Source organism: Ictidomys tridecemlineatus, chromosome 11 (assembly GCF_052094955.1).
Source record: "Ictidomys tridecemlineatus isolate mIctTri1 chromosome 11, mIctTri1.hap1, whole genome shotgun sequence".
Lineage (NCBI taxonomy): Eukaryota > Metazoa > Chordata > Mammalia > Rodentia > Sciuridae > Ictidomys > Ictidomys tridecemlineatus.
This window is the reverse complement of record NC_135487.1, coordinates 55,433,261-55,460,062: the sequence shown is the minus strand read 5'-3', so window position 1 is coordinate 55,460,062 and position 26,802 is coordinate 55,433,261. Positions and strand designations below refer to the sequence as shown.

Below are 26,802 nucleotides of genomic sequence, written 5' to 3'. Positions count from 1 at the left end.
TGGGATCCAGATTTTCCAGCCCTCAGGATCCCATGAGACACACCCCACCCGCTGTTGGTTCTGTTACCCTAGAAAACCCCTAACACAGTAGTAGTTACTCGGTACTCCCAGGACCCCTGAGACACTGAATATGCAGACAATGGCTAAACCATATGTGTCAAATGGAACTGTGGCCCACCTGCCCAGGGAATCAAACACATTAACACATTATCTACAATAAACAATCCAGAAAGTCAGTCTGGGGTAAACCGGATTGCTATCTCTAGCTATAATCCAGTAGGCTAAGTAATAATTGAATTAACAGACCCAAATGTCCAGGACTTAACTGATAATTGATAGTTTCTCTAATGGTTGTCCCTATGTCCAGTTTAAGATCAACGAGAGAAAGTTAAAAATGCACCCCTAGCTAATCACAGTGATGCTTGCTTCTAGTTAGCCCCCTCCAGCTTCCACTCCTAGCAGCACACACCTGAAGCACTGCCTCTTTTGCACTGCCAAGCTTTCCTCTTTTGCACCTTCACACTTCTGCCTGCCTTTGAGTTTCTACCAAAACACAAGTGACATGACAGACTTCCTGTTTATTACAAGCTCTGAAGAAAAATGCCTTTGGTTTTTCTCATTGGGAGGTCTTTGTTTATTTCCACAGTCCTTACTCCTAAGGTGGCAGGAATCAGGTGAGCCAGAAACCACAGTAAGATATGATCTGCCTCAAATTCCTGCTGCCTTTAAAGACAGAATTTCCAAGCTGTATAAACACAGTAATTCAGAATGTCTGTCGACAATACGGGAGAATGTGTGTTCTTATGTATTCTCCTCCTACCCAGCATTATTACTATTCATCAGGTTCTATGATACCCTTTCTCCAACTGAAACAAATGGTGAGAGAAATGAAAGCCTTCAGCATAAAAACAATTTTTAAAAATTTAATCTAATTGTTTGACTTGTGGCCTATTGACAATAACTTGTTGACTCTGCACTTAATTGTAAGATATTGTTTTAAAACATACATTTCTTTGGTTCAATAAATTTACTATTTCATATTAAAATATAAAAAAGTATAACAGTGGCCTTTAAGCTGCCACTTTTATGTACAGAATTTAATTATTACAGAATAAATGATATTTATTCTATTAAGTTTATAAAAATTAATGTAAGAGTTCCTTTAAGAGCAGTCATTAAGGATTAAAATGACCCTGGAATACAGATTGATATCACACAACACAGGAATATCACAATGGGATTTGATAATTAGATTTATTTTTAAAAAAATAAAGAGTAATAAGTACAACCTTAAATCAATAGATTTCACAGTAGACTTTTCAAGTATTTAATTTTTGGCTATGGCAATTAAATGTAAACCATTGCTTAGAATGCTCTTTTCAACAATATGCAAAAAAAAATCTTGCTCGATTTAAGAACATTCATTTAATAATTTCTTCATAAAACATCAAAAGTGAATTACCATTATATTGTAAACATGATCAAAATAAATCTTAGGCTATGAAAAGAAGAACATGATCCCCCAAAGCCCCACAAATCTCACTTCCTTCAGAGGCATATGTATAGCAATATTAACAAAATATGAACAGAATTGACCTGTTAGTTACAGTAAGATGTATAGAAAACTGCTTTTAACAAGGAAGATTCCCTAAAAGGTTACAGTGAAAGATCATCCAGTACCTTAAATTTTCATTTAAACGTTCTGCAAAGGCACATTAATGGTCTGTTCAATTACTCAAAGGATTTGATCTTCTCAGCAAGCAGCTTCTAAATGTAGTTCTGGAATGTTAGTCGCAATTTCCACTTGAAGGGTGCTATATTAAACAGTGCACAAGAAAAATACATTATTAAACCTATAGCAAAGACTTCTCCATGAGAAATCTCTTCTGAATACTATCACCCTTTAAATCGGCACTTTGAGTTTTCCCCACATTTATCCACCCTGTGTATTATAGGAAGAGAAAATATTTAGAATTCTGTGAACCCATTCTTGGTAAAGACAGTGACCACTGCTCCAAGATTAAACAAACACACACAAACACACACACACACACACAGACTCTCTCTCTCTCTCTTTCTAGTAAAACTTACTGCTGCCTTCAAAGCTTGATCTAGATCTTCTAGCAGGTCTTTTTCATCCTCTAAGCCCACAGAGAGTCGAATCAGTGTGTCACTAATTCCAAGGATATCCCTGTCACTCTTAGGCACTGATGCATGGGTCATGATTGCCCTGGAAGAAGACATGAGAAAAATTTTTGATCACTATATTGTATCAGTGGAAGTACATTTCTGTCTTTTTTTTTTTCTCTTTCTTTTAAAACAAGCAAGCAAGAATTTTATTTTAAAAGGAAGGTGGAAAAAAGACTCAGAACTCCTGGCATAGTGCACCCGGGAGAAGTGAGAGTACCCATGTTTCTGTCTTATATATTGCAATTACCTTCAATTTTTTTTTCTGCTCCAAACATCATATTTTTTATACCCTCATAACTTTCCACAGGCAAAGAAAAGGAGGAGGAGGAGGAAGGGGAAGAAGAGGAGGAGGAAAAGAAGAAAAATTATCAAGTGAAAATCGAGATTTCTAAATCCTACTTATACCATTGGTAAGCTACAGGCAAAATAGACGCTGAAAGAAGTACTAGTTAAGCACACCCATGCAGGAGGGAGATGCTAGCCTACAGCATGCAGATTTGAACACTGCCTGAATGAGGTTTTGACCACTAGTCCCATACCCCATATCCAACCTGCTACTTTTAAGAGGCCACCTGGACCAAGAGCCTACAAGAATTAATTCCTCCAGATCAATCAATGGATCAATCTGGAACTGGCCCTTCTGACACAGATCAGGGAAAGGCAATCATTGAGCATCAGGAATTCCAACAGGCAACCCAGGACATAGAGGACCTGAAGAATATTTAAACTAACTAGAAACTCATCATCATTATCAATATGGGTACAATAAAGCATCTATTATGTGTCAAGCACTGTAGGAAGAATTGAAAACCAAGAACAATGAGTTATTTTCTTTATCTGAAATAATAAAGCAAGAGATAAAGACTATGATAATTCACAAAACAAAATAACCTACCAAGAACACCAAACAAGTATAGACAAAAGGATTGCTGGAGTTCAGGAGGGAGAAATCCTTGTGGATTAGGTACCATGGAGGAGAGGAGAGACTTAGAGTCTTATTTGGCCCCAGTACAAATGTTGCCACTGATACTCTTCCCTTGCTTAAACACCACCAGCAAAATCTGTGTGTAGGTTGCTTTCTCCTATCTCAGTTCAGACCCATGGAAACAAATACTTGTGAGTAAATGAAGTTCACTCTAACAAGCTTTGTACACACAAGCATCATCCTTAAAATGTTCTGCCCTGGCAGGTTCTTAATTCCTTAGAAGGAAATGCAGGTATGGAAATAAGAACTTAGGTCACAGAGACCAGTAAACATGGGTATGAATATTATCCTCTCCATACACTGGCTTGACCCTGTAAAAGTTACCTGTATTCACCACTTATTTCTTTATCTGAAATAATAATAGTAGCACCTACTGTGTGTTTACCATGAGGTGGGTATGCATGGTAAGTCATTTTTTGTTTAAAAAAAATGGATAAAACCTGAATATAACACCTATTTTAAAGCTCTATCTCAGACAATAAGTGACAGAATATCTATAAGTACCTGGAATGTAGTAGATGCCTAATAAAAAGAACTCATTAATCATTAATGTTTATTGGGTACTTATATGAACTAAGACAACTAGCTTAGGGATTTTTTCCCCCCTATGTTCTCATAGCAACCCTAGGAACTAGGAAATTGAGATTTAGAGAGGAAGCATAACTTTTCTAAGGCCCCACAGTTAATAGTGTTGCTAGGATAAATTTAAAAAAAAAAGGGGGGGGCTGGGGATGTGGCTCAAGTGGTAGTGCGCTCGCCTGGCATGCGTGCGGCCTGGGTTCAATCCTCAGCACCACATACAAACAAAGATGTTGTGTCCGCCGAAAACTAAAAAATAAATATTAAAAAATTCTCTCTCTCTCTCTCTTTCCCCCTCACTCTCTCTTTAAAAAAATATATTTAAAAAAAAAAAAAAAAGTGTTGCTAGGCTGGGAGACCAACCCAGCACACTGTGGCTCCTCTTCCTGAATTCCTGATTGCAATGCTGCTCTAGTCTCAGCAGTGTGGGGAGGCACAGAATGGGTTGGTAGAACAGACAAGCCCTGACCTAAATTCACTTGTCCACTGGCATGCAGTTGTGGCCTAAGCTGCAGTGTCTGTGGGCCAAGCAACTTTAAACCGAATCCCTAAATAAATCAGGAAACATCTATTTTTAAGAAGGGAGCCTTAAAGTAATACACATTTTATTACTGTGAAAAATACACTAATTTTATGTGTGGAGTGTGCCCTCTTGTGCATCCAGACTTTCTAGCAGGCATCTTCTTAAAGTTGGGTTAACTGAATTATTTCAAATCGTTATTTGAGCATTTTCATTTTTTAATTTTGAGATTTTTTTTTAACTATTCCTCCAACAGTGAACTACCACAAGAAGGCAGGAAATATGTCTAAATGTTGGTAATCCCTGACATTTCTCAATATATATAAGTACATAATGCTTCCAGGCACAGTTATCCCACAAATGTGTATAAATATTAAAACACAAAAACCAACCACGTGCATTGAGAACAGCTGAAAATTGCTTGGTAATTTGACTTACCCTTGTAATAATTACAACATAAGGTCACAGCAATATATAATAAAGGTAAAATATAGCTTAGAAATGCTTGCTGGGACAGGTAATCAATAAATAAGAATCAATGCTTTAATTATTAACCCCTTACTTAAGTATTTTAATTATTTCACAGATGAAAAAAAAAAAAAAAAAAAAAGAAGACGCTTAATGGTTAAGTACCTGGTGAAAACAAATCTTAAATCCAGATGTAGACTCCTTCTACTTCCCTTCACTATTTTTGATGCAAAGCCTCAAGAGTGAAGTTGTCAACATATTCCTATGTGACATTTGAGGAAATTAGCTAAACTTAGTGGGTCTTTGTTTCCTAAGCTGTTGCACTGCAATGTCTTAATCTACTTCCTACTCTAATTTCCTCAGGTACTTTGATAAAAATAGATGATTTTTTTTTTTTATTTGCTCAGATGGTGACAGACCTGGACTATCAGGTCAGAATTTATATATATCCTACAGACTACATGGAACCATTAAAGGTTTACCCTACAGAGAGAAGAAAAGAAACAGATTTGGCAATATCTAGCAGGGCTCTTCTCTGACAAACAAGGGTGTGGAGGAGTTTCAACAGAAACACATTTTATCTCCCAAGGAGCCTTGATAACAGCTTTTCCAGGGCAAAGTTCCCAAACTCCCTTCCAAGGCAGGTGGGGTTAAAACAGGTGGCTCTCCCTTAGAGATCAACAATCCTTGGATAAAATGACTGTTGGAATCTCCTTCAGGAAAAACAGTGAAGGAAGCAATATTTGGGAGGACATACATAGCTCACTGATAAGTTGCCTATCATGAGATTTTGCATCCTGACCAAGGTACAGTTCATTCTGATTGGTGAGTGCTATACAATTCTTACTATTAAATATCTTTAATTTTATCCCTGATTTTGTCAAACTCCATTTCCAGACAACCATGAAAGCTGATTTAAATTTTAAATACTGAGAGCTGATCTCAGTGGCACATGCCTATAATCCCAGACTGAGATGGGAGGATCACTTGAGTTCAGAAGTTTAAGATCAGCCTGGGCAACATAGGTAAACCAAGTGTCAAACACTAAAATTAAATTAGTTACTGAGAAAAATAAAAAATATACTTACGGAAGCTCAACAAGACTTTCGTATCCTCCCAAGCTTTCAGCCAGAGTAAATAACTTTAAAAAAACAAATATATATTTAGATCTTTCAAAATAAAAATACTAAAATCTAATAGTTAACGTTTTTAATGAAATGGACCTAGTATAAAGAGGATGGGGAATGGCAGTGATTATGAATAAAATACATATTGGGTAAGAAACTTAGAGAAATAAATGAAAATAAAGTCTATAACAATGACTTCACAAATTAGATATATTATATTTAAATTCTAAGACATTAAAAGCTGACTAAAGTGAATTTCCTATATTATATTAATTTAACATGAGCTCTAAAACTTCAGAATGATTACATTTGGATCCAGCTCTGAGACTACCCTTTAAATAAAAATCTCTAAAAGCCTGCCAAGGTATGCACACTTGTTAATATGTATCACTTATTAAATGAATATATTCATTTAACTCCCTATTGGAGTAGGGGAAAAACTCATATTTATGTTTGTGCATGGTTTGTTCCCAAAGGTTTATATATATTGGAGGCTTGGTCCCTGGTGTGGTTTTTTTCCCCAGAGTTTAATTCATTGGAAGCATGGTCCTCAGCGTGTCAGTGGGACCTTTAAGAGGTAAGGTATGAGGTCACTGAGGGCACTGCTAACTCAGATAGTTGTCTGAGTTGGTTCATGTAAGAGCAAATTACTTTAAGAGCAAGCCTGGGGGCTGGGGCATGGCTCGGTGGTGGTGGTGGTGGTGGTGGTGGTGGTGGTGGTGGTGGTGGTGGTGGTGGTGGTGGTGGTGGTGGTAGTGGTGCAGGAGAGCTTGCCTAGCATACACCAGGCCCTGGGTTGGATCTTCAGCACCACATAAAAAATAAATAAAAATATTTTTATTTATTTATTTTTTTTTTTTTAAAAAGGAGCAAGCCTGATCCCTGAATGACTTTTTGCTTCCCACCTGGCAATGTGATCTCTCACTCCCACACACAATATTATCTGCCACTAAGCCCTCACCCGAGGCCAAATCCATGGGGCCATCTGATTTGTACTTTCAGCCTTCATGACTATTAACTAAATTAACCTCTTTTCTTTATATCCAGCTTCAAGTATTTTGTTTTAGCAACACAAAATGAACTAAGTGTCAAAGTTTCATAGAGTTTTACAATTTTTTTCCTTTTTTGGAGATGGAGTTTTTGGTACATTGCCCAGGCTAGTCTCAAACTTGTGAGCTCCAATGATTCTCCCACTTCAGCCTCCTGAACAACTGGTACCAAAGTGAGAATCAATAAACCTGGCTTCATTTTACAAATATTTTTACTTTCTTAACTATTAAATTCAAATTATCTTCTAATTTTAGAGATGGACAGATTTGAGACATCTGCAGAGCTTTGATTAATCTGGCTACAATCTGCTCAATAACTCTGTGGCATTAAACCATCAAAGTCCATTATTCCATGAGGTCAAGGTAAGCACAGTGCATTCATGGCTCCTGAGAGACTCCTGCCTTTGTGAAAGTTAGACAAAATCCTTCTCTTCCCTCACCTTAGGCATCCTCTTCCCCCCAGCCTGGGAGGTGCAGGCCATTTGTAAGGGGGACTTCATAACAGCCTTTGTGCAATTGTCACAGAGTATTTCATTTGAAGAAGGGTTCACCTTTAAATACATTTGTAAACCAATGCATAGGAATACTCTATCCCTCTAGAATTAATGACAGGGTGTGCAGAGTCAAGGAAATGAATATATCCAGATGCTATGAACTAGATTGTCTACATCATTTTCAACCCTATGCATTTTGTGATAAAGAGGCTTGTGGGTGTGACCTACAGCTTCAAAACCTAAAGTAAAAGATAAAGACCTACTGTAAGGAGATTTTACCTCCCCATTTAAAAACCTACTTTGAAACTTTACCTTTAGGTTCTTAAGGAAAGTCTCAGCATGTTGAAGAGTGCCCTTAATAAAAAAGGTGATCATCCCTGAGCAACCTGTGCATTGGCGCTTTGCCAACTCATGCTGTGGGTGGGAGGGCAAACCTGTAATCACAAGGTATGATAAAAGTCTTATTTTAGAGTCAAACATAATTTCAAAGGGAAAAAATTTTTCACTGACAATTTAGTAATCTGCAAGTAAGCATTAATGCCATATTCACATCTGACTACTGTTCTGGCCCACATCCACCTTTCCAGCTTTGCACTGACATACATCTTTCTGCCCTATCCATGCTCTAGTCACACCAGCCCTCTCTACACCAGCACTCCTATCACTTTAAACTGGACTTCCCTATTTAATTATATCCTTCTGTAATTTCTTGATTAATATCTGTCTTATCCACCAGATTAGCTCCATGAAGGCAAATCCATTTCTTTTTTAATAATTGGATCCCATTTCTTAGCACAAATTGTGGATCATGGTTGGTAATTTAAAATAATTTGTCAACTGAATCTGAAATACCTTGTCCAAGCCCTTTTAGTAAATGCTACCCATTTTTCAGGGCAAAATTCTTCTCCCTCTCTGAATTCAAGATGTACACAGTCAACAGCTCTTTACAAAAGTACAGAGGGGACATTTAATCTCACATATATATTTCTACCTTGGATTATCTGTCCTTGGGGACAAAATCTGAATTGTCCTGTATACCCATGACTACATTGCTAGATGCCTCAAAAATATCTTACAAAAACTATTTATTTAACAATAGCATAGTTTAAAATCTGGTAAAATAAATTCAAAGATGACATTGTGACAATTCTACATGAGCTTTTCTAGAAAGGGTGAAAGAATTCAGAAAAAGAAGTAAGAAAATCTCAGGGGAATTGTGGTGCATAAGCATCAAGACTGAATGGAACAAACCTCTATCAGATGAAAGCTAAGCTGAGCTAGTGCTAAAGACTATACTGTCAAGTTTATGAATAAATCAATGAAAAAAGTACAATATTGTGATCTTGGAATAGTTACACACAAGCCCTAAAAGCTAAAGACCATAGCAGAACCATCTAGTCTGTAAGACTAATTTCTTAATGCCCAAGCATCACTAGAGTATAGGTAACTCATGGCCAGACGTCAAGTCTGTCTATTCCCTATCAGACCCACCACAGAGCCTGACACAGCAGCACTCAATAATAAACAAACAACATAAAAATATACACATGCACTAACTTACAAACAATTATTACATAAACAGGATACTAGTTCTGGCATAAACATATCTGCTTAGGAACCAGATTCACATACCAGGATAAATAACTTTTTCTATTAGGGGATTAGATTCTAGGAATTGGGCAACAGCCATTCCATTTTTGAAATGCTTCTCCATTCGGATTTGTAGAGTCTTCAGGCCTCGAATGCAGAGGTAACAGTCCATAGGAGATGGAACAGCTCCAAGAGCTAAAATGAACACATCTTGGATTAGCATGAAAGTAGGGTACGGCCCAGAAAATTCTCTTTTCCTACTTTTCATTATAGTGAATCTGAGAAGTTAGCTATGAAGTTCAATGTTTGTGTTTTTAGGCAGAAAACTACAATGTTAAATTGAGAATCATGACAATGAAACATAAAATATACTTAGGGAAAGGTGCTTTATAATGAGAGGGGAAATAAATGTCCTATAAATTAAGTAAAACCACAATAATATAAACTTTTTAAAATATAAAGAAAAATTCCTGTGATTTTAATGACATGACATACTTACTATACATTGTTTACCCTTACATTGCTTTGAAAGATTATTACAACATATAGAAAAAATAGTTCAATTGTAATTTTTACTGAACATTCTACCAATATCCTCTTTAGGCTTCATGTAAAACAGCCTATAATATCACATGTCTACAGATTACACACCTCATTCCTACATTTTACAAATAAATGGCCATTTATCAAGTAATATCTTGGCTTCTCTCTTCAGTGCCCCTTTTGCCTATTTCTTAAAAGGGCATTTTTATTCTTAATTATGTCTGTATCTCTCAAACTAACATGGTTAAACCTCATTCATACTTGAGATAACTAAATACTATTCAACAGGAATTGGGGTTTAGACCTTTCTATTGAAAAATGTGAGCGTATACATGAATACTATTTAAAATTAACCATTCATTCCATATATATAAAAGGCATAGAACATAAAAGCCAACATTTCAAATATTTTGTTTTGCTTTGTTTAAGAAAATAAAATCCATTAACTCTTTTTTTTTTTTTTTAAAGAGAGAGAGAGAGAGAGAGAGAGAGAGAGAATGTTAATATTTATTTTTTAGTTCTCGGCGGACACAACATCTTTGTTGGTATGTGGTGCTGAGGATCGAACCTGGGCCGCACACATGCCAGGCAAGCGCGCTACCGCTTGAGCCACATCCCCAGCCCAAAATCCATTAACTCTTGAAACTAAAATTTACTTGGGCTTTAACAAATTATGATTAAAATTAACATGGATATGAAAATAACAAAATTCATTTTCTGTATCATGTTATACATACTATACATAGTATGCTATAATTATAGTATTTTTATAAACCCATTTTTTTCTTCTTTCCTGTAACAATCAGAATTTTTCTTTCTAAATGTTTCACAATATTTCATGGAAATGTAAACATACATCAAATGTAGTCACTGATAGCTTACAAGAAAATCCAGGTTTTCTTTTTTTTTTTTGGTATCAAAAAAAAAAAAAAAAAAACCAGGGATGCTCAACCTCAAGCCATATCCCCAACCCTTTTTTGTACTTTATTAGAGACAGGGTCTCACTGAGTTGCTTCCAGCCTTGTTAAGTTGCTGAGGCTGGGTTTGAACTCACGATCCTCCTGCCTCAGCCTCCCAAGTCTCAGGAATTACAGGCATGCACTACTGTACCCAGCTTAGGCTTTTTAACACTTACCATTTTGCAAGAAACGAAGTCTATCATGGATGTCTTCAGAATTAACAGACACTATGCCCATTACAACATCACTGTGGCCTAAAACAAAACCAAAACTTTTATATAAAAATTTATGTCTATTTTTTTTATAATTTCCAAAATGTAACCTTCCCTCGAAAAAACTCTCAAGGTTTTGTCCTTTAAAATAAAAACAAAGTATTTCTTTTCAAGCTGCAAACAGGATAAAAGCATAATCTTATATAGTAAATCTTAATCCTTTCCTCATGAATCACAAACATAATTTTGTCTGTATAAATCCTATATCCAAGCAACACTTTTTTTTTTTCTTTCTACAGAAGTCACAGATAAAGCCTACATAGAGTGGAAAAAAACAGAGACCAACAGCCCTATGCTATTTTCATTTGCTAATGAAAATAAACAAGCAAATGTGAAATGCTTATCTTACCATTCATGTATTTTGTTGCAGAATACATACAAATATCAGCTCCCAGAGCCAAAGGCCGCTGAAAGAAACAGAAGTTTGGGTTTTTAAATTTTTATTTTAAATGAGAAACCATTTGAATATATTGTCTATTTACAATTATTTGAATATATTTTCTATATTACAATTGTTAATCCCAGAATGAGAATTCTAATCAATACTAACTTTGCAAAAATATGTACACCTTAAAATTTCCAGGATCTATGCTATTATTTTGCCTTTGACTCATTCACACCAAATACACATAAAATGGAACCTGAAGGCACAAGTTTCCTGCTAATAGCAGATAGACCCAGGTCAGCCTGTTTCTTCATAGCAGTTGCTGACTGACCCTTAAATTTATCACTTATAGTAGAGACATTGACAAACACATAAAATATGTTTATGTCAAGTAAATATAAACTAATCTAGTTAGATTTTTAACCATTATAACCTTATGAGATATGCTGAGGTTATTGACACTTGCTTTGTCATGATCTTGACTCCTAATTATTCTTTTATTATAGCAGTTTTACCAAAGAGAAAGTCACTTTATAAAGAAATTTGTTTGAATTTTCTTTTGGCTAATCCAGATGCAAATTAATCAGGTAATCTTAAAATGCATTTTTTTATCATTAAAATTATTTTTGACTTACTAATAAATAATGCATTATCAACATCTTTCCATGTACATTTTCTTTAACATAAAAGAGTATGAATGTGTTTTGACCTCATTAGAGTTGTTTAATGTTTGGGAGGTTTCATTATGGGTAGATGTGGGATGTTTTCATTTAAAGTGATTCAAAAAAAGAATGCAGGGTATCATTCAAAGCATTCTGTACTTGAGTTTGCTCATCTGTAGAGCAAAGAGATCAGAGATGATGTTAAGTTGTCTTCCAGTTCTAACATTCTATGATCATTATGGCCAACAAAGAAGAAAAAAATAAAAACAAATGCCTAATATCAATGTCACAAGATAAATACTTTATATAACCCAGTGAAATATTCTACAAAATACTTTACCTAACTTAATAAAATCAGTATCTTTATGGTTTTCATTGAACTTATGAGGAAAAGGGACTAAGAAAAAAAGATTGATCATTCAGATAAGATAATAGAGCCAGGACTCACTCCAGAGGTGCTATTCTGAAACTTCATATCGATACGTTCATTTTGCTTTATTTGAAACTTAGAGTATCCAAAAGACAAAAAGCAAAGAAGAAAGGAACATATTCAGTTTTTGTGAAGGTAAGACAGGAAGAGGACCTTTTCAAAAAGAGATTTGCTTTTTGGAACCAGTGTGTGTGGCTACCTCAGGATGGTGCAATTTCTGAAAAATTCTACAATGAATCCAAAGTGCAATGAAGCAAAGGCCAATCCTTAGCATGAAGAATGTGATGTGGCCTTCAGAAAGGTAGAAAAATTGGACTTATTTTGGTGATTAGTCATAGGAGAAAGAGGGCTAGGTCTCATGAGTAACTTGGGCAGGGTCAGGCTAAAAAATTCATGCAATTTCTTTGAGAATACACAGGACATGCTGTGACTTAGCTAAAATAATCCCAGAGTGTATTAACTTGTCTAATGTAGAAGGCACATGTGTTGGGATAAACTAATGCAAGACTGAAAATCACTTGTGACAGATGATGCCAAGAGATTTATTAGGAACCAAAGGTAGAAGACCCATGAATCTATCTGAATGCAATGCAGCCAAATATATGTTTCAGGAAAGAAAAATAAAACATGGTAGCGACTTCAAATAAAACAATGAATTGGGGCTGGAGTTGTGGCTCAGCAGAAGAGTACTCTCCTAGCACGTGCAAGGTGCTGGGTTCAATCCTCAGCACTACATAAAAATACATAAATAAAATAAAGATATTGTGTCCAACTACAACTAAATATACATACATATATATATATATAAAATACAATGAAGAACAGGTTTATGCAAATTGCTTAGGCAGCTAGCCAGTCACATGGAGGTAGCAGTCCAAGTCAATTGTGGGGACCAAAAGAATCAGTGGGAAATGTCATTAACACTGGAAACTTATAAACAGCTGTCTAAGTACCATAAGGCACAAGCTGGAAGAGAACAAGGAAAACGTCACTCTTTACAAGGACAGAAAATAGGTACTCACAGGAAAGGGAAGGAGAACACACGGGGAGAAGGCAGGCAAGTTGTCAGCAGAGAGACCCCAAGATGATCCATTAAAAATAACAAAATAGAAAAGAAAGAACCTGGGCAGAAGGAGGACAGAAAAAAGGGAAAGGAATGGAGGATGTATGAAGGATTGTACTGAGAGAAAGATAAATGAAAAGGGATTAGCAGGAAAAAAAGATAATTTAAAAGGAGCTGCTATGGTCTGAATGTTTGTGACCCCACAAAAGTATGATGTTGAAACCTAATCACCAATGTGATGGGGAAGGGGGCTTTGGAAGGTGATTCGTTCTAAAGCCACACCATTTATGAACGGAATTAGTGTCTTCATGAGGTAGGCCCCAGAGAGCCACCTGGGTTCTTTTACCCTGTGGGGATACAGAAGAAAGTGGGCCCTCACCACACACTGAATGTGCTGGTGCCTTGCTCTTGGACTTCCTGGCCTCCAGAACTATGATAAATAAATTTCTGTTTATAGGTCATCCAGTACAGTATTTTGTTATAACAGCCCAAATAGACTAAGACAGGAACACTATAAAACGTAAAATGTAAAACAGATGAAGTAGAAATTTCTAACACAAGTAAATTAAAGATACACAGGTCTAGGCATAGTCTATATGATGCTGAGGGAAGAAACACAAGAAAGAAAGAAGAGGGAGAAATGTGACATACTGAGAAGTCATTGAGTATAGCTTTTCTTTTTATTTACACATCCTGAGTTGGGAACATAGCTCAGTGATAGAGCTATTGCCTACCATGTAGGAGGCCCTGGTTCATTCCCCAACATTGCAAAAAACAAAGAGTTTACCCATCCTAAGAGACTCAGAAAGCTCTAATTGAGATAATTCTTTAAAAACACAGGTATAATACAAAGTTTGAAATGATATTAACTAATGGTAGAAAAGATCCAAATTTAATTCTTTGCCTAATCAACAATTGCAATTAGATTTCATAAATTTAATAATGATTTTAATGCCAACTCTCCCTTCCTTTGCTAACTACAGATATCAGTGTGATCTGCTCATCAGGCCCAAAACACTGACTTTCATTTACCTGGAAATATGCCGACATGAAAGTGTTATCCACAACCAAAATAATGTTTCCATACTTATGGACAGTATGTGCGCAGGCTTCAATGTCAATCAGCTTCAAGTTAGGGTTTGTGGGAGTTTCAATCCAAACCATCTAAAATAATTTGGTAAATAACAATAGTTTGTAAAAATATACTACCCAAACATACATCTCATATAACAATTGAGGAGTCTATATTAGATAATGGAAACACATGGACAATGAAGTTGGAAGGCTCAAATCTGAATCAGCTTCTCCTACAATTCTTGAAAGGCCAGAGCTAAGTAAACTTACCCTGTACCTTAATCTTATATAGAATTTGTGAAAAGATCAAATGAGATAATATATATCTAAGCAGAAAAAAGCACTAAAGTTAATTATGATAATCATTTTCCATAAGAAGTAGGATTATTCCAAAGACATAGTTGAGTGTCTAGAAATTTGGTTCTCAATGACAAATAACAGATTCAGTAAGAATACATTCTAGAGCCAAGCATAGTGGCCTGTAATCCCAAGTACTTAGAAGACTGAGGCAGGAAGATCTCAAGTTCGAGACCAACCTGGCCAACACAGAAAGACCTTATCCCAAAATAAAATTTAAAAAAGGCTGGGGATATAGCTCAGTGCTTGCCTAACATGCTCAAGGCCATGGGTTCAATTCCTACTAGTGCAAAAGTAAAAAAAATATATATATAAATCCTAGAATTTTCATTAACAAGAATTATGCCTACAATGCCAAAAATATCCCTAATACTTAAATAATGCCATACACACTAGAAACTATACAAAATAAGTGCCTAAGACTGGAGGAACAGCATGGGCTTTAGACTAAAGGACAAAAGTGACAGGAACAACAGATAATCCGGTCACAGCTCACTTAAGAAGGAGGCAATACATTTATCTGGGTATCCTAAAACCTACCATAATTCAGGCACATTATAGACATTTGATAGTTCAATAGGGTAGAGGTCTGGTTAAATAGATTTTCTACTCTGAAACTCCACTACAGAAAATGTAAGGTAAATTAATGCATATTCTATTAAAAAAATCTTCATTTATTTAAATACCTATAAAAATGGTTTCTGGGTAAGAATTTTTTATTCCTACAGATAATTAAAAAACAAAACTAAAAAATGAAAACTAAGTAAATAAATATATAAAGTAGGTTTTATATGGACTTTAAAATTCTACTTCAAATGACAAGTCTGATATTTCAGAAGGGAAAACATATTAATTCAAGTCAGTAAAAAACCTTTATTTATATATAGTAAACGAAACTGAATAACTCATAATTTGCTTTCCTCTCTTAGACTCCACCAGCTATTTAAATAAGTGTCTTTTCTCTCCAACAAGATAAAAAAAAAAGTTCCTTTAAAAAAAAAAAAAGCCTTGATTACCAAGATAAACTCCTAAGCTAAATGATAAAGAAATTATTTGTATGAAAAAGATTTTCATTTTTTATCATCAACTGCCACATAATCTTGGGTCCAATTCTAACCTTTTAATCCTTAGTAAAATGCTAGAAAAGACTGACTTATAAATAAAGGACACTGGTCCTTCTTTTATTCACACAGAATATAAATGAGGTCCCAAGAAAGAATATCACATCTGCCATTCATTCAGGCACAAAACACCTTCCGGTAGCACACAAGCTTCCCAGGATGGAGGCTAAAGATTGCTTGTGATCCATTCTCTACTTCTATTATTTGCAGAAAGTATCCTTTAGAGCCCTGAAAAATCACTGTGCTTAAAGGTTTGTGGTTTGACAAGCTCCTTTTCTTATAATCCAATCTCTCTGAATACTTGTTACCAATACTAGCTTAAGAACTGCATGGGTTTGCATTTTTTTTATTTTTATTTTTGCAGTGCTGAAAATGGAACTCAGGGCCTCATACATGCTAGGCTTCTATCACTGTGTTACTTCCCCAGCTCATACAAAGAAAAACTTTAGTAATTACCACATATCCAGGTACTATACCAAGCATTGCATTATCTCATTTAATTTTCACAACTACCTTGCTATAAAGCAGATACAATTATCTTCATTTTTCAAATGAAGAAAGAGATTTTGATAAATAATCTTCCTAAATAATATACCAATTATGATAGAGAATCAGAATTAGAATTCCACTCTAGAATTTGTGTATGAATTCCTAATCATTATGCTATAGTGCCTGGGAGATGCCAGTCTATGCTGATTTTGTCAATATATATATATATATATATATATATATATATATATATATATTTTTTTTTTTTTTTTTTTTTTTTGTGGTCCTGGGGAATGAACCCAGGGCCTTGTACATGTGAGGCAAGCACTCTACCAGTTGAGTTATATCCCCAGCCCCCTTCTAATAAAATTTTTAATTCACCATACAAATATACTAGTTTTACTTTCAAAGAAAAAATTTTGAAATAAAGGACCTAGTTTGAAAAAACTTTTAATTCAGATTTAAATTATATTCTCTAATAAACTGAAATGATGAAAACAGGACATCACAGAGAAAGCAGACAAAACTGAAAACTATGGGCAGAGGTTGTAGCTCAGTGGTAGAGCACTTGCCTAGCATGTGTGAAGCACTGGGTTCCATTCTCAGTACCACATATAAATAAGCAAAATAAAGGTCCATTGACAATTAAAAAAAAAAAAATTTAAAAACTGAAAACTAGCTAAATTACCTTGGTTTCTGGTGTAATTGCTGCCTCTAGCAATTTGGTTTTGGAACAATCAACAAAAGAAAGCTTTAATCCAAATTTAGGAGCCACCTGCCTGAAGTACCTGTTTGTACCTGAGGCAGGAGAGAATCAGAAAAATTGAAAGAGCATTATATAAAGGAATTTCATTTCTTACAGGTATAATCACTTGAAAAATTTAAAGATCCTTTAATCACCAACAAAAATGCAACTAAAAGATATGTTAGGTAAGCATTTTGGCTATCCAATATAGCACCGAATATTAAGTTTGGACTTTGGAGGTTCCAGAGTCAGATAAAATATACTTGATACCTATAACAAAGGGCATGAAGCAGAAAACGTTCCTCAAAATATCCAATCTCTACTCTTCAAACATTAAGTGATTTTACCCCTGAACCATCAATATCCATCAATATATTTTGTACAATTTCTTCTTAGTACTCAAATCTAAAAGAAATGAACCAAGGTCAATAAAATGTTCAAAATACATTTTCAATCTGGTTACACTTTAGTAATAGGAAGTAACTAGTTACTATTCTTTATACTTTCCCAATGTTTTTGTTATGTGATTCTAAAAGCTTTAACATTTAACAGATAAATTTTTTAAAAATTTAAGACAAACTACTAGCTTTTTGTAGTATAAGAAAAATCATTCAGCTTAGAATAATTTATTTTATAAACACTGTTCTGGGTTTGATTTTTTTACATATGCAAAATTTAAAGAAAATGTGCTATTATTAATAGTCAACCAAAAAAAAAATCAATGATAAACTGCATTTTTGTGTTATGACCCTAGAAATCTGAAAGAGAATGTAAAAAATTATTAAAAATTTAAGGATTTTGTACCTGTTTGCCATGCACTATACTTTATTACCTGTTTGTAATGCACTATAATAGTAACCAAAGAAATATCAGTTCAATATACTATTATAAGGACCCAAATTAAAATACAAAGCACTATGCAAATTTCTGAAAGATAAAATGATTACTCAGGGCAAGTCCCTTACTTCAAAGTCCCTTACTTTAAAAACTTAAATTTTTAGTTCAGCTAGGAGATAGAGATAATGATAATCATATTCCAGAAGACATCTTCAAATATTTAGAAGCATTTGGAATTGTTTGCACATTTATAAAATTCTTTGCTACTGTTTTTAACACAGAAATCAGTCTTGAGGGCTGAGTATATAGCTCAGTTGGTAGAGTGCTTGACTCACATGTACAAGACCCTGCGTTCAATCGAAAGAAAGAAAGAAGGAAGGAAGGAAGGAAGAAAGAAAGAAAGAAAATCAGTCTTGCTTAAATGTAAGAACAAAACTGTCTTCTCCTCCCACCCAGCATCATTTGAATAGTCAACATGTAAGCCCTTGGGAATTGGCCCATTCTAAGCATGGGCTTCAAGGTGTCCTAATCTGTGAGACACCCTCACCCCCACCCCCCACCCCACCCCCCCACCCCCGCCCCCTGCAAAGGTAAAATGCTAAACACTGGGTGTAGTTTTAAAGACATTAAAAAAAAAAAAAAAAAAAAAGAGGTCCCTATCTTTCAACAAATTTTTCAAAAGATTCCCTAAAGCCAAAAGAAAATAAAAGGGGAAGAGGGTGGGTAGAGTTGAACTCTTTGAAATGACCTGGGTTATAGTTCACTTTCATTGCAGGTAAAAAAAAAAATTAAATAATGCTAGAACATTCTCTCTAGAAACTGTATCTTCTGCACAGCAAAGGAAACAATTAGGAATATGAAGAGAGAACACACAGAATGAGAGAAAATCTCTGCTAGCTATTTTTCTGCAAGAGGATTAATATCTAGAATATATAAAAAATTAGAAAACCTTTACAACAACAAAAAAAAATCAAATAACCTGATTAATAAATGTACAAATAATTTAAAAGACACTTCAAAAGAAGAAATACAAATGGCCAACAAATACATGAAAAAATCTTCAACATCATTAGCAATTAAGGAAATGCAAATCAAAACTACACTAAGATTTCATCTCACACCAGTCAGGATGGCAGTCATCAAGAATGTAAATAATAAAAAATGCTGGAGAGGATGTGAAGAAAAAGGAACACTTTCATGCTGTTGGTGGGACTATAAATTAGAATAACCACTATAGAAATCAGTATGGAAGTTCCTCAAGACATGCAACCACCATATGACCCAGTGATCCCACTCCTTGGTATTTACCCAAAAGAACTAAAATCAGCATATCAACATGATACAGCCACATCAATGTTTATAACAGTGCAACTCACAATAGCCAAGTTATGGAGCCAGCTTGGTGCTCATCAACAAATGAATAGATAAAGAAAATATATGTACATACACAATGAGTTTTCTTAAACCATCAATAAAAAATAAAATTATGGCATTTGCAGGAATATGGATGGAACTACAGGTCATCATGTTAAGCGAAACAAGTCAAACTCAGAAGCCAAGGGTTATATGTTTTCTCTCATGTGCAAAAATGAAAGAGAAAAAGCGAAAAGGAAGGTGGAGGTGGACCTCCTAAAAATCAAAGGGAGATAGATCATCAGAGAAAAGGGATGAGGGGGTAGGAGGTGGGGAAGGAAGGGAGAAACGCTGGGGGAGTGATACTGGCCAAATTCTATTGTTATATTGTGTATTATAACAATATAACAGCATTTTTACAACAATGTAAAAATGTAACAACAAATCATATCAATATGTATCACTATAATGCACCAATAAAAAAGTGGGGAAAAAAACTATTATATCTAAAACAGAATATGTCTGAATGTTGATGAAATCATACATCCTCATTATAGCAGCTTCAGTATAACTTTTATTAGACAATCTCTCTTATATTATTATATCACATATTTTAATAAATTATATTGTTATATTAATAAATAATGTCATTATTAGCTGACACTATATGAGATGGATTACCTACCTCCATACACATCATCCATGCAAATAATTTGGTCTCCTGCTTTTAAAAGATGAGTAATAGTCATAGTGGCTGCTAAACCCGAAGCAAAGGCCAAACCTTAAATAAAAATCAAGTTTGTGTAAGCTGACAACGCAGACTACAGGTTAAAAAAAAAATCTACAGTATTTACTTGCATTATTCTATGTCCCTTTTTCTTCTGATAGAAGGCCAGCCACCACTGTTGAATCACCAGAGGTCCCCTGATTAATGCCATAACAAATCCCCCTTCCTATTTCAAGAACAAAATATCTTTAAAATTACATATATATTGGGCTGGGGCTGTAGTTCAGGTGCAGAGTTCTTGTCTAGCATGGGTTCAATCCTCAGCACCATATAAAAATAAACAAATAAAATAAAGGCATTCTGTCTATCTACAACTGCAAAAAATAATAATAAAATTTAAATTACACATATCTATATACAAATGGATAAATTATATTCAACTTATACATAAATTATATATAGATATATTATAGGTAATATGGTAATAATATTATAGGAGTCACATTCAAATATTTAGAAGCACTTGGAATTTATATATTTATAATAATATATCAATTATATATTGTGTATATATATATAATATATATATGGTGAGATACTTTTGTCTTACATCAATTCTATATTAATTAAAACATTTCTAAGAAGCATTTGAAGAAAATAATTCTTTTTTTTTTTTTTTTGTAGCAGGGATTGAACTCAGGGGCACTCGACCACAGAGCCATATCCCCAGCCCTATTTTGTATTTTATTTAGAGGCAAGGTCTCACTTTGTAAAACCTTGCTTTTGTAGAGACCCTTTGAACTTGCAATCCTCCTGCCCCAGCTTCCTGAGCCACTGGGATTACAGGGGTGTGCCACTGTGCCCAGCCTTGAAGGAAATAATTTCTTACAGAAATCTGAGATGGCCGAGTGCAGTGGATACATGAGTATAATCCCAGCAGCTCAGGAGGCTGAGGCAAGAGGATTGAGGCAGGAGGATCTCAAGTTCAAAGCTAACTTCAGCAAGTTGGCAAGACCCTGTCTCCAAATATAATATTTTAAAAGTGCTAGGGATGTTGCTCAGTGTTTAAGAGCCTCTGGGTTTAATCCCTGGTGCCAAAAAGAAAAAAAGAAAAAGAAAAGAAGGCTTATAGTCAATTAAATAGTGTTTTAGATTTTTTTTTCGGGGGGGAGTACAAGGGTTTGAACTCAGGGGTACTCAACCACTGAACCATATCCCCAGCCCTTTTTTGTTGCTTAGCACCTTAGTTTTGCTGAAGCTGGTTTTGAACTCATGATCTTCCTGCCTCAGACTCTCGAGCCACTGGGATTACACATATGCACCACCAAGCCCAGTTCATTCATTAATTTATGAATATGCAATTCAGAAAATATTTTAATAAAACTCACATAGCTGTGTATGATAAATTTAATGATGAGAAATACATAAGACACATATTTTCTATTTGCTATTCTGTTCTTTTTTAATTATAATTTATATGAAAACTACAAAGATAATTTAAGAGTAATCCACTCCCCTCATGGGGAAAAAAAAAAAAATCTCAGGGAGGGAATTCCAAGTCTCTGAGAGCATAATATCAAAAGTTATTGACCATTGCAAATGAACCTTGGTGCTACTCTCAGACACAAGTTGTCAGATGAATGAACCAAAATATAAGAAAGTTTCTCTTTTCATAGGTAGAGTTATATTTAATTTTTATCTATGTATACTGACTCTTCAGATGAAGAATGTTGTTCACATGAATACTAACCAATAACTGCTGGCATTTTGCTTCTTTACATATTTATTACTACCCAATGGTTATACATATGCATATTAGATCAACTGAGACACGCAGACAAAAAATTCAATGTCTCTGACAAGAGTTTTGAACATGCAAATCTTTGTTTCCTTCCAGTTCTACATTCTGTGTCTCTGTGATTTTTCTGACACATTTTTAAAGGATTCTAGACTGCTGTGAAATGCAAGTCACTTACTGTACTTGGCCCCATCCAGGGCTGCCACTGCTTTTTCCAAGCAATTCCTTGTGGGATTTCCAGAACGGCTGTATTCAAAACCCTGAAGAAAAGAAATAGGAATTAATTCAAAGAGCTTTAAGTTTATTATTGGGGTCTAATGGAGATAGCTCCACAACCATGGGTTCACCCTACCATTATGACTTTCTATTATTTAGTTATGATATGTCTTGACATTGGACAGAAGTATAACAGTGTCATGGCATGATGGGTATGAAGATCTAAAGATGATCAGACTAGGTTAGAATTAGGCATCTGCCACTCATTAGCTGGGTGTCTGTCAGTAAGTAAATAACATTTCCAAGATTCAGTCTAAATGGGGGAAGGGCATGGGATACTTAGTGCATAAAATTGCTATGAGACTAAAATGAGATATGTGTCCACTGCATATTTCCTTGCACATGTTAACCATGGTAAGTGGAAATGGGGGGGGCAGTTTGTAATATTACTAATATTATTATGTTCGACTCACCTTATGCATTAATCTGAAGACATGAAGAAAAAGAATTCCATGAGTTAACAAAGTAAACCTAATTCTAAACTGTATTACATTACCTAAGAAATAAGCAATGAACCAGGCACAGTGGTACATGCCTATAATCCCAGCTACTAAGGAGGCTGAGGCAGAGGATCACAATTTTGAGGCCAGCCTGAAGAACTTAGCAAGTCCCTGTCTCAAAATAAAATAAAAAGAGCTGGGGATGTAGCTCAGTGGTAGAGCATTTGCCTAGCATGTGAGGGGCCCTGGGTTTAATTCCTAGTATGACAATAAATAACAAGATAGATAGATAGATAGATAGATAGGTAGATAGATAAATCTGAAACAAGTTCAAGTTATCATTAAACAAGAAGTATAAACAGATCCTATAAGTGCTCAGAGTTCAGATCTCGACTCTACAAGAATAACTCCAAAAATAGGAGTTAGCAAAGCACCTCCACATAATACATTGTTAAAAATTTGCATAATACTCCTTTTACACATATGGTACCACAGAATTCATCTTCATCCAGTCATTTTATTTAATCCTCAGGACTTACTTTGAGGAAAGTGAAATCAAATATTATAAGAACTCAGGAGCATCAAAACCAGAATTCAAACCTAAAATTTGAACATAGAATTTAATTAAGAAACCTATGTTTTTTTCTTTTTTTCACCCAGTTCAGAAAACACATAACAAAAAACTACCACTCTTCACACCTTTGTTTCTGATTTTGGAGTTCTCGTATTAGCAATAACCATTTTTTAAAGTTTTACTGTTTTTTTTTTTCTTGTGTTTTTTTTCTTTAAGTTTGTTTGTATATGGTGCTGGGGATTGAACCCAGGGCCTTGTGCATGCAAGGCAAGCACTCTACCAACTGAGCTATATCCCCAGCCCCTGTTTTCTTGTTTTTGATAAACCAAACAGATATATATTTTGTAGGGCTCCAAGATGTCATCACATCTCTCCCATTACCTGAAGCTGTACCTATCAGACAGGAAAAAAAAAAAAAAAAAAAAAAGATCCCCACACTTTCATTAATTTTCAAATATTTACCTTTGTAAGGGGAAAGAGGCGTATTCTAGGGGCAAACAGCCTCACCTATTTAATGGCTTTTCAAATGTAACTAAAGAATCAGATGCTTCTCATTCTGCTCTTCAAATTCCCTTTAGTGCTCTTACCTGTTTTAAAGATATGAAGCAATCTTAGGGATTTAACCATCCCTCTTTGTTTTCTAAGAATATTTAATTATTAATATATCTGAATGATTAGCTTTTATACTAGGTTCCAAAGCTTGAGCAGTCACTCATTTGGTAAACCTATACAAGGAACAAACCACATTTAGGAAGAGAAGTTGTATACACATTTTGATCAATATATAATTGTTTTTAGTATCCTAAACCATTTTAAGTGCCTTTAGTACTCTATCTCACAAAGCAACTCTTTAAGACCTTTTCTTGACTAATGTAATACATGAAAATGGTTTTCAAAGTATAATCCAGGCTTGGGACCTTCAAAGTGTATTAATTTCTTCTGAACTTCAGCAACTTCTAAATACCACAAGACACTAAATCTAGTATGTCACTAAAAGTAAATAAGCTATGCAATTAGGAAAGGGTGCTCTCTAACAGGTTTATAAGCCATTTATGTATGAGTTTGTGTTAGTTCCTTTCCTATAAAATGTATACAATGTCCATCCAGCCCTCTGACCTGGTTGTTGTGATTGAAAAAAAAAATGTAAATGCAAATATGTGAACCAAAATACTACTACTGAGTAATTATTGTGTAGTACACAGCTTCACAAACATTAACAATTTATGTGTAGGTACTATTATTATCTCCATTTATACAGGATCAGTCTGAGTGAATAGGTTAAATAACTTCCTTGATCAAGGTTACCCAGCTCAGAAGAAGTGATGTCAGAATACAAACCTATGTCCTTTGACTATATGACTTGTGCTCTTAATCACTAAGCCATACTGTTTAAATGATGCAATTAAGTAAATTGTTACTAGTATTGTTAGAGAATAGCACAGGTAGCCCAGCACCTAAGAGGGATTCCAGAGCAACTCAGAATCCCAGCTCTACCACTTATGAGTTTGTGCTCATTGCTCATCATCCCTAAATCTCAGAAAAATGGGAATTAATTTGGACTGGGGTTGTTGTTAGGATTAGAAATTTCACTATATGTAATACACATAATATAAGTATGAATTTGGCACATAGTACATAATAACTATTAGCTGAATACAGCTTCTAGGAGTATTCTTAATTCTACATGATTTCTTAGACCCCCTTAATTTTTTTTTTTTTTTTTTTTTTGGCAGAACTGGGAATTGACCCCAGAGGTGCCCTGCCACTGAGCTACATCCCCAGCCCTTTATATTGTTTTTTTTTGAGACAGAGTCTTGCTAACTTGCTGGAGCTAGCCTCTAACTTGCCATCCTCCTGCCTCTATGCCTCGGGTCTGGCCAGATCCTTAAATTTTTAAAGCTGACTTCTTACCGTGTCTTTAAAATTTTTGCTGCTGAAGTTTACTCAAACCTCATATTCGAAATGAAAATTTGCCAAAATTACAAGAATTTCTATCCAAACCTACATGGCAAGTTGGACAAACTGCTCCTTCCAGTCCTGCTTATCAAAAGAATTGTGATCACTGGACCAACTAACACAAAGCTTACTGCAAGGATTGCAGAATAGAAACACTTTTAATTTATAATCGGTCTCTTTTTTCTTTTCTTTTTTTTTTTTTTTTCTTTTTTGCCGCCCAGCTCTGCCTGTACCGCCCCCAGACAAGCCCAGCTCACCGAGTGCTGGCCGGGTGCCTTCTGCTTGAACGTAGTGGAGAGTGAGATGGGAGGCACCACATCCTGGAAATTCCATTGCTCCGGTTCCTGTCCGGCATGGATGGCCTGCGTGGCGAAATGCTGGAAGCTAGGTAGGAAACCGAGTGAGGAGGCGTCTTTTTTCTGCATGCTGAACTGCAAAGGAGAGAGCGTGGGGGCAGTGAGAAATATTTGACTAGGAAACTGAACGTTGGGACGGGAGAGAAACAGAAGAAGTAAAAGCGACCAAGAGCTAAAGCACGCTGGCTGAGCCAAACCCCGGTGCACAATAGCCGAGCTCTGCCTGGACGGGAGACTTTATTAGTACGCGATCACCTAAGGGCGGAGCCAGCACCGACTAATGAGCGTAAGCCCCGACGCAATCCCTGCTCCTCATTGGCTGGAAGCAGAGGCGTCGCCTAGAGCGTCTCCTCCACTGCCCTCCGGCTGCAAAAAGTGAGGTGTAGCGAGTCTGTGGGAGCACGCGGTGTTGGGTCCTGCAGGCTGCAGGTGACATTCCTGAATGCCGGCGCTGGGGAAGCTGCCATGCTGTCTCCTGGGAGCCACCCGCAGTTTGTGTGACCTCGGGCCGGAGTTTTGCCCAAGACACGAAGAAAGACTAACTTGGTGTTGAAACCTAGTAACCTGTAAACAGGTCACACAAATAGCCTACTCTTGCTAAACCCTGTGCCCCTGACACCCCCACCCTTTGTCCTGAGGATAGTGTCGAAAGACCCAAGTGATAACGTGAAGATTAGTTAAGAAAACAATGACCCAGGTCGTCACATTTGCAACTTGGATTCTCATTCAAGAATCTCATTCTCATTCTCATTCTCATTCTTAAGACTCCCAGCTTACCGTGACTAAAACAGGAGGGTCAAATATTTAGGTAGTAGGGAAATTACTGTAATGAGGGTGATTAAATGGAACTCTGACAGCCCTCTCAAATTTACTCAACCTTGAGCTTTTCAAACATCATTATTTTCTGTTGAAAGGCTCAGAGAAACTCCCACTGATGAAAAAGATAATATAGCTTTCTGAGAAATGCACTAACACCTCAAATCTTTACACAAAATGCTTTCCTTGTTACACAAGTTAACAGCCACACCCTAGTAGAAAAAAAAAAAAGGAAGCAATCTGGTGTCAGAATTTACTGCTCACCTGCATCCAGAGCCAGACTCTCACCAAGATCAGTCCTTAAAAACATACAAAAATTTCCTCATTTCTCCAAACAATACAGTCTCGATCTACTTCTATTGCAACTTTTTTTCTGCGACTAGTGAATTTAGGAATATTTATGTTCCCGCAAATTATTAGCTGAAGAACTGAAACTTTATCAGACTAATTAAGAAAGAAAAGAATAAAGAATAAACAACTATTAAAAATTTACAGTTTGAAAGAAAGATGTGAAGAGCAGGAATGAGTCAACTTGCTTTTCAAATTAGCTTCAGGGACAATTACCCA

General features: G+C 35.5%; 1 protein-coding gene and 1 long non-coding RNA gene across 3 annotated transcripts in view; one reads left to right on the top strand and one right to left on the bottom strand.

Moving 5' to 3' along the window:
• LOC144368087 (uncharacterized) overlaps positions 1-25,423 on the top strand; it is a 39,414-nt gene extending 13,991 nt beyond the window's left edge. The window contains exons 2-4 of one of the 2 annotated variants that reach the window (XR_013427859.1): positions 2,498-6,446; positions 7,174-7,281; positions 25,285-25,423. This is a non-coding gene — a long non-coding RNA (uncharacterized LOC144368087). Of the gene's footprint in view, positions 1-2,497; positions 6,447-7,173; positions 7,282-11,015; positions 11,114-25,284 lie in introns of those variants that run through there. The other variant, XR_013427860.1, reaches the window with a different exon arrangement.
• Cth (cystathionine gamma-lyase) lies at positions 1,236-25,488 on the bottom strand. The gene is made up of 12 exons (XM_005332343.5): positions 25,321-25,488; positions 21,996-22,077; positions 19,978-20,073; positions 17,046-17,155; positions 14,349-14,480; positions 11,126-11,183; positions 10,681-10,758; positions 9,045-9,197; positions 7,725-7,846; positions 5,831-5,883; positions 2,092-2,230; positions 1,236-1,814 (listed from the first exon to the last, which is right to left on the bottom strand). The coding sequence occupies exons 1-12, from the start codon at positions 25,486-25,488 to the stop codon at positions 1,788-1,790; spliced, it is 1,218 nt and encodes a 405-aa protein (XP_005332400.1). The 3' UTR covers positions 1,236-1,787.
• Between the last annotated feature and the right edge of the window lie 1,314 nt (positions 25,489-26,802).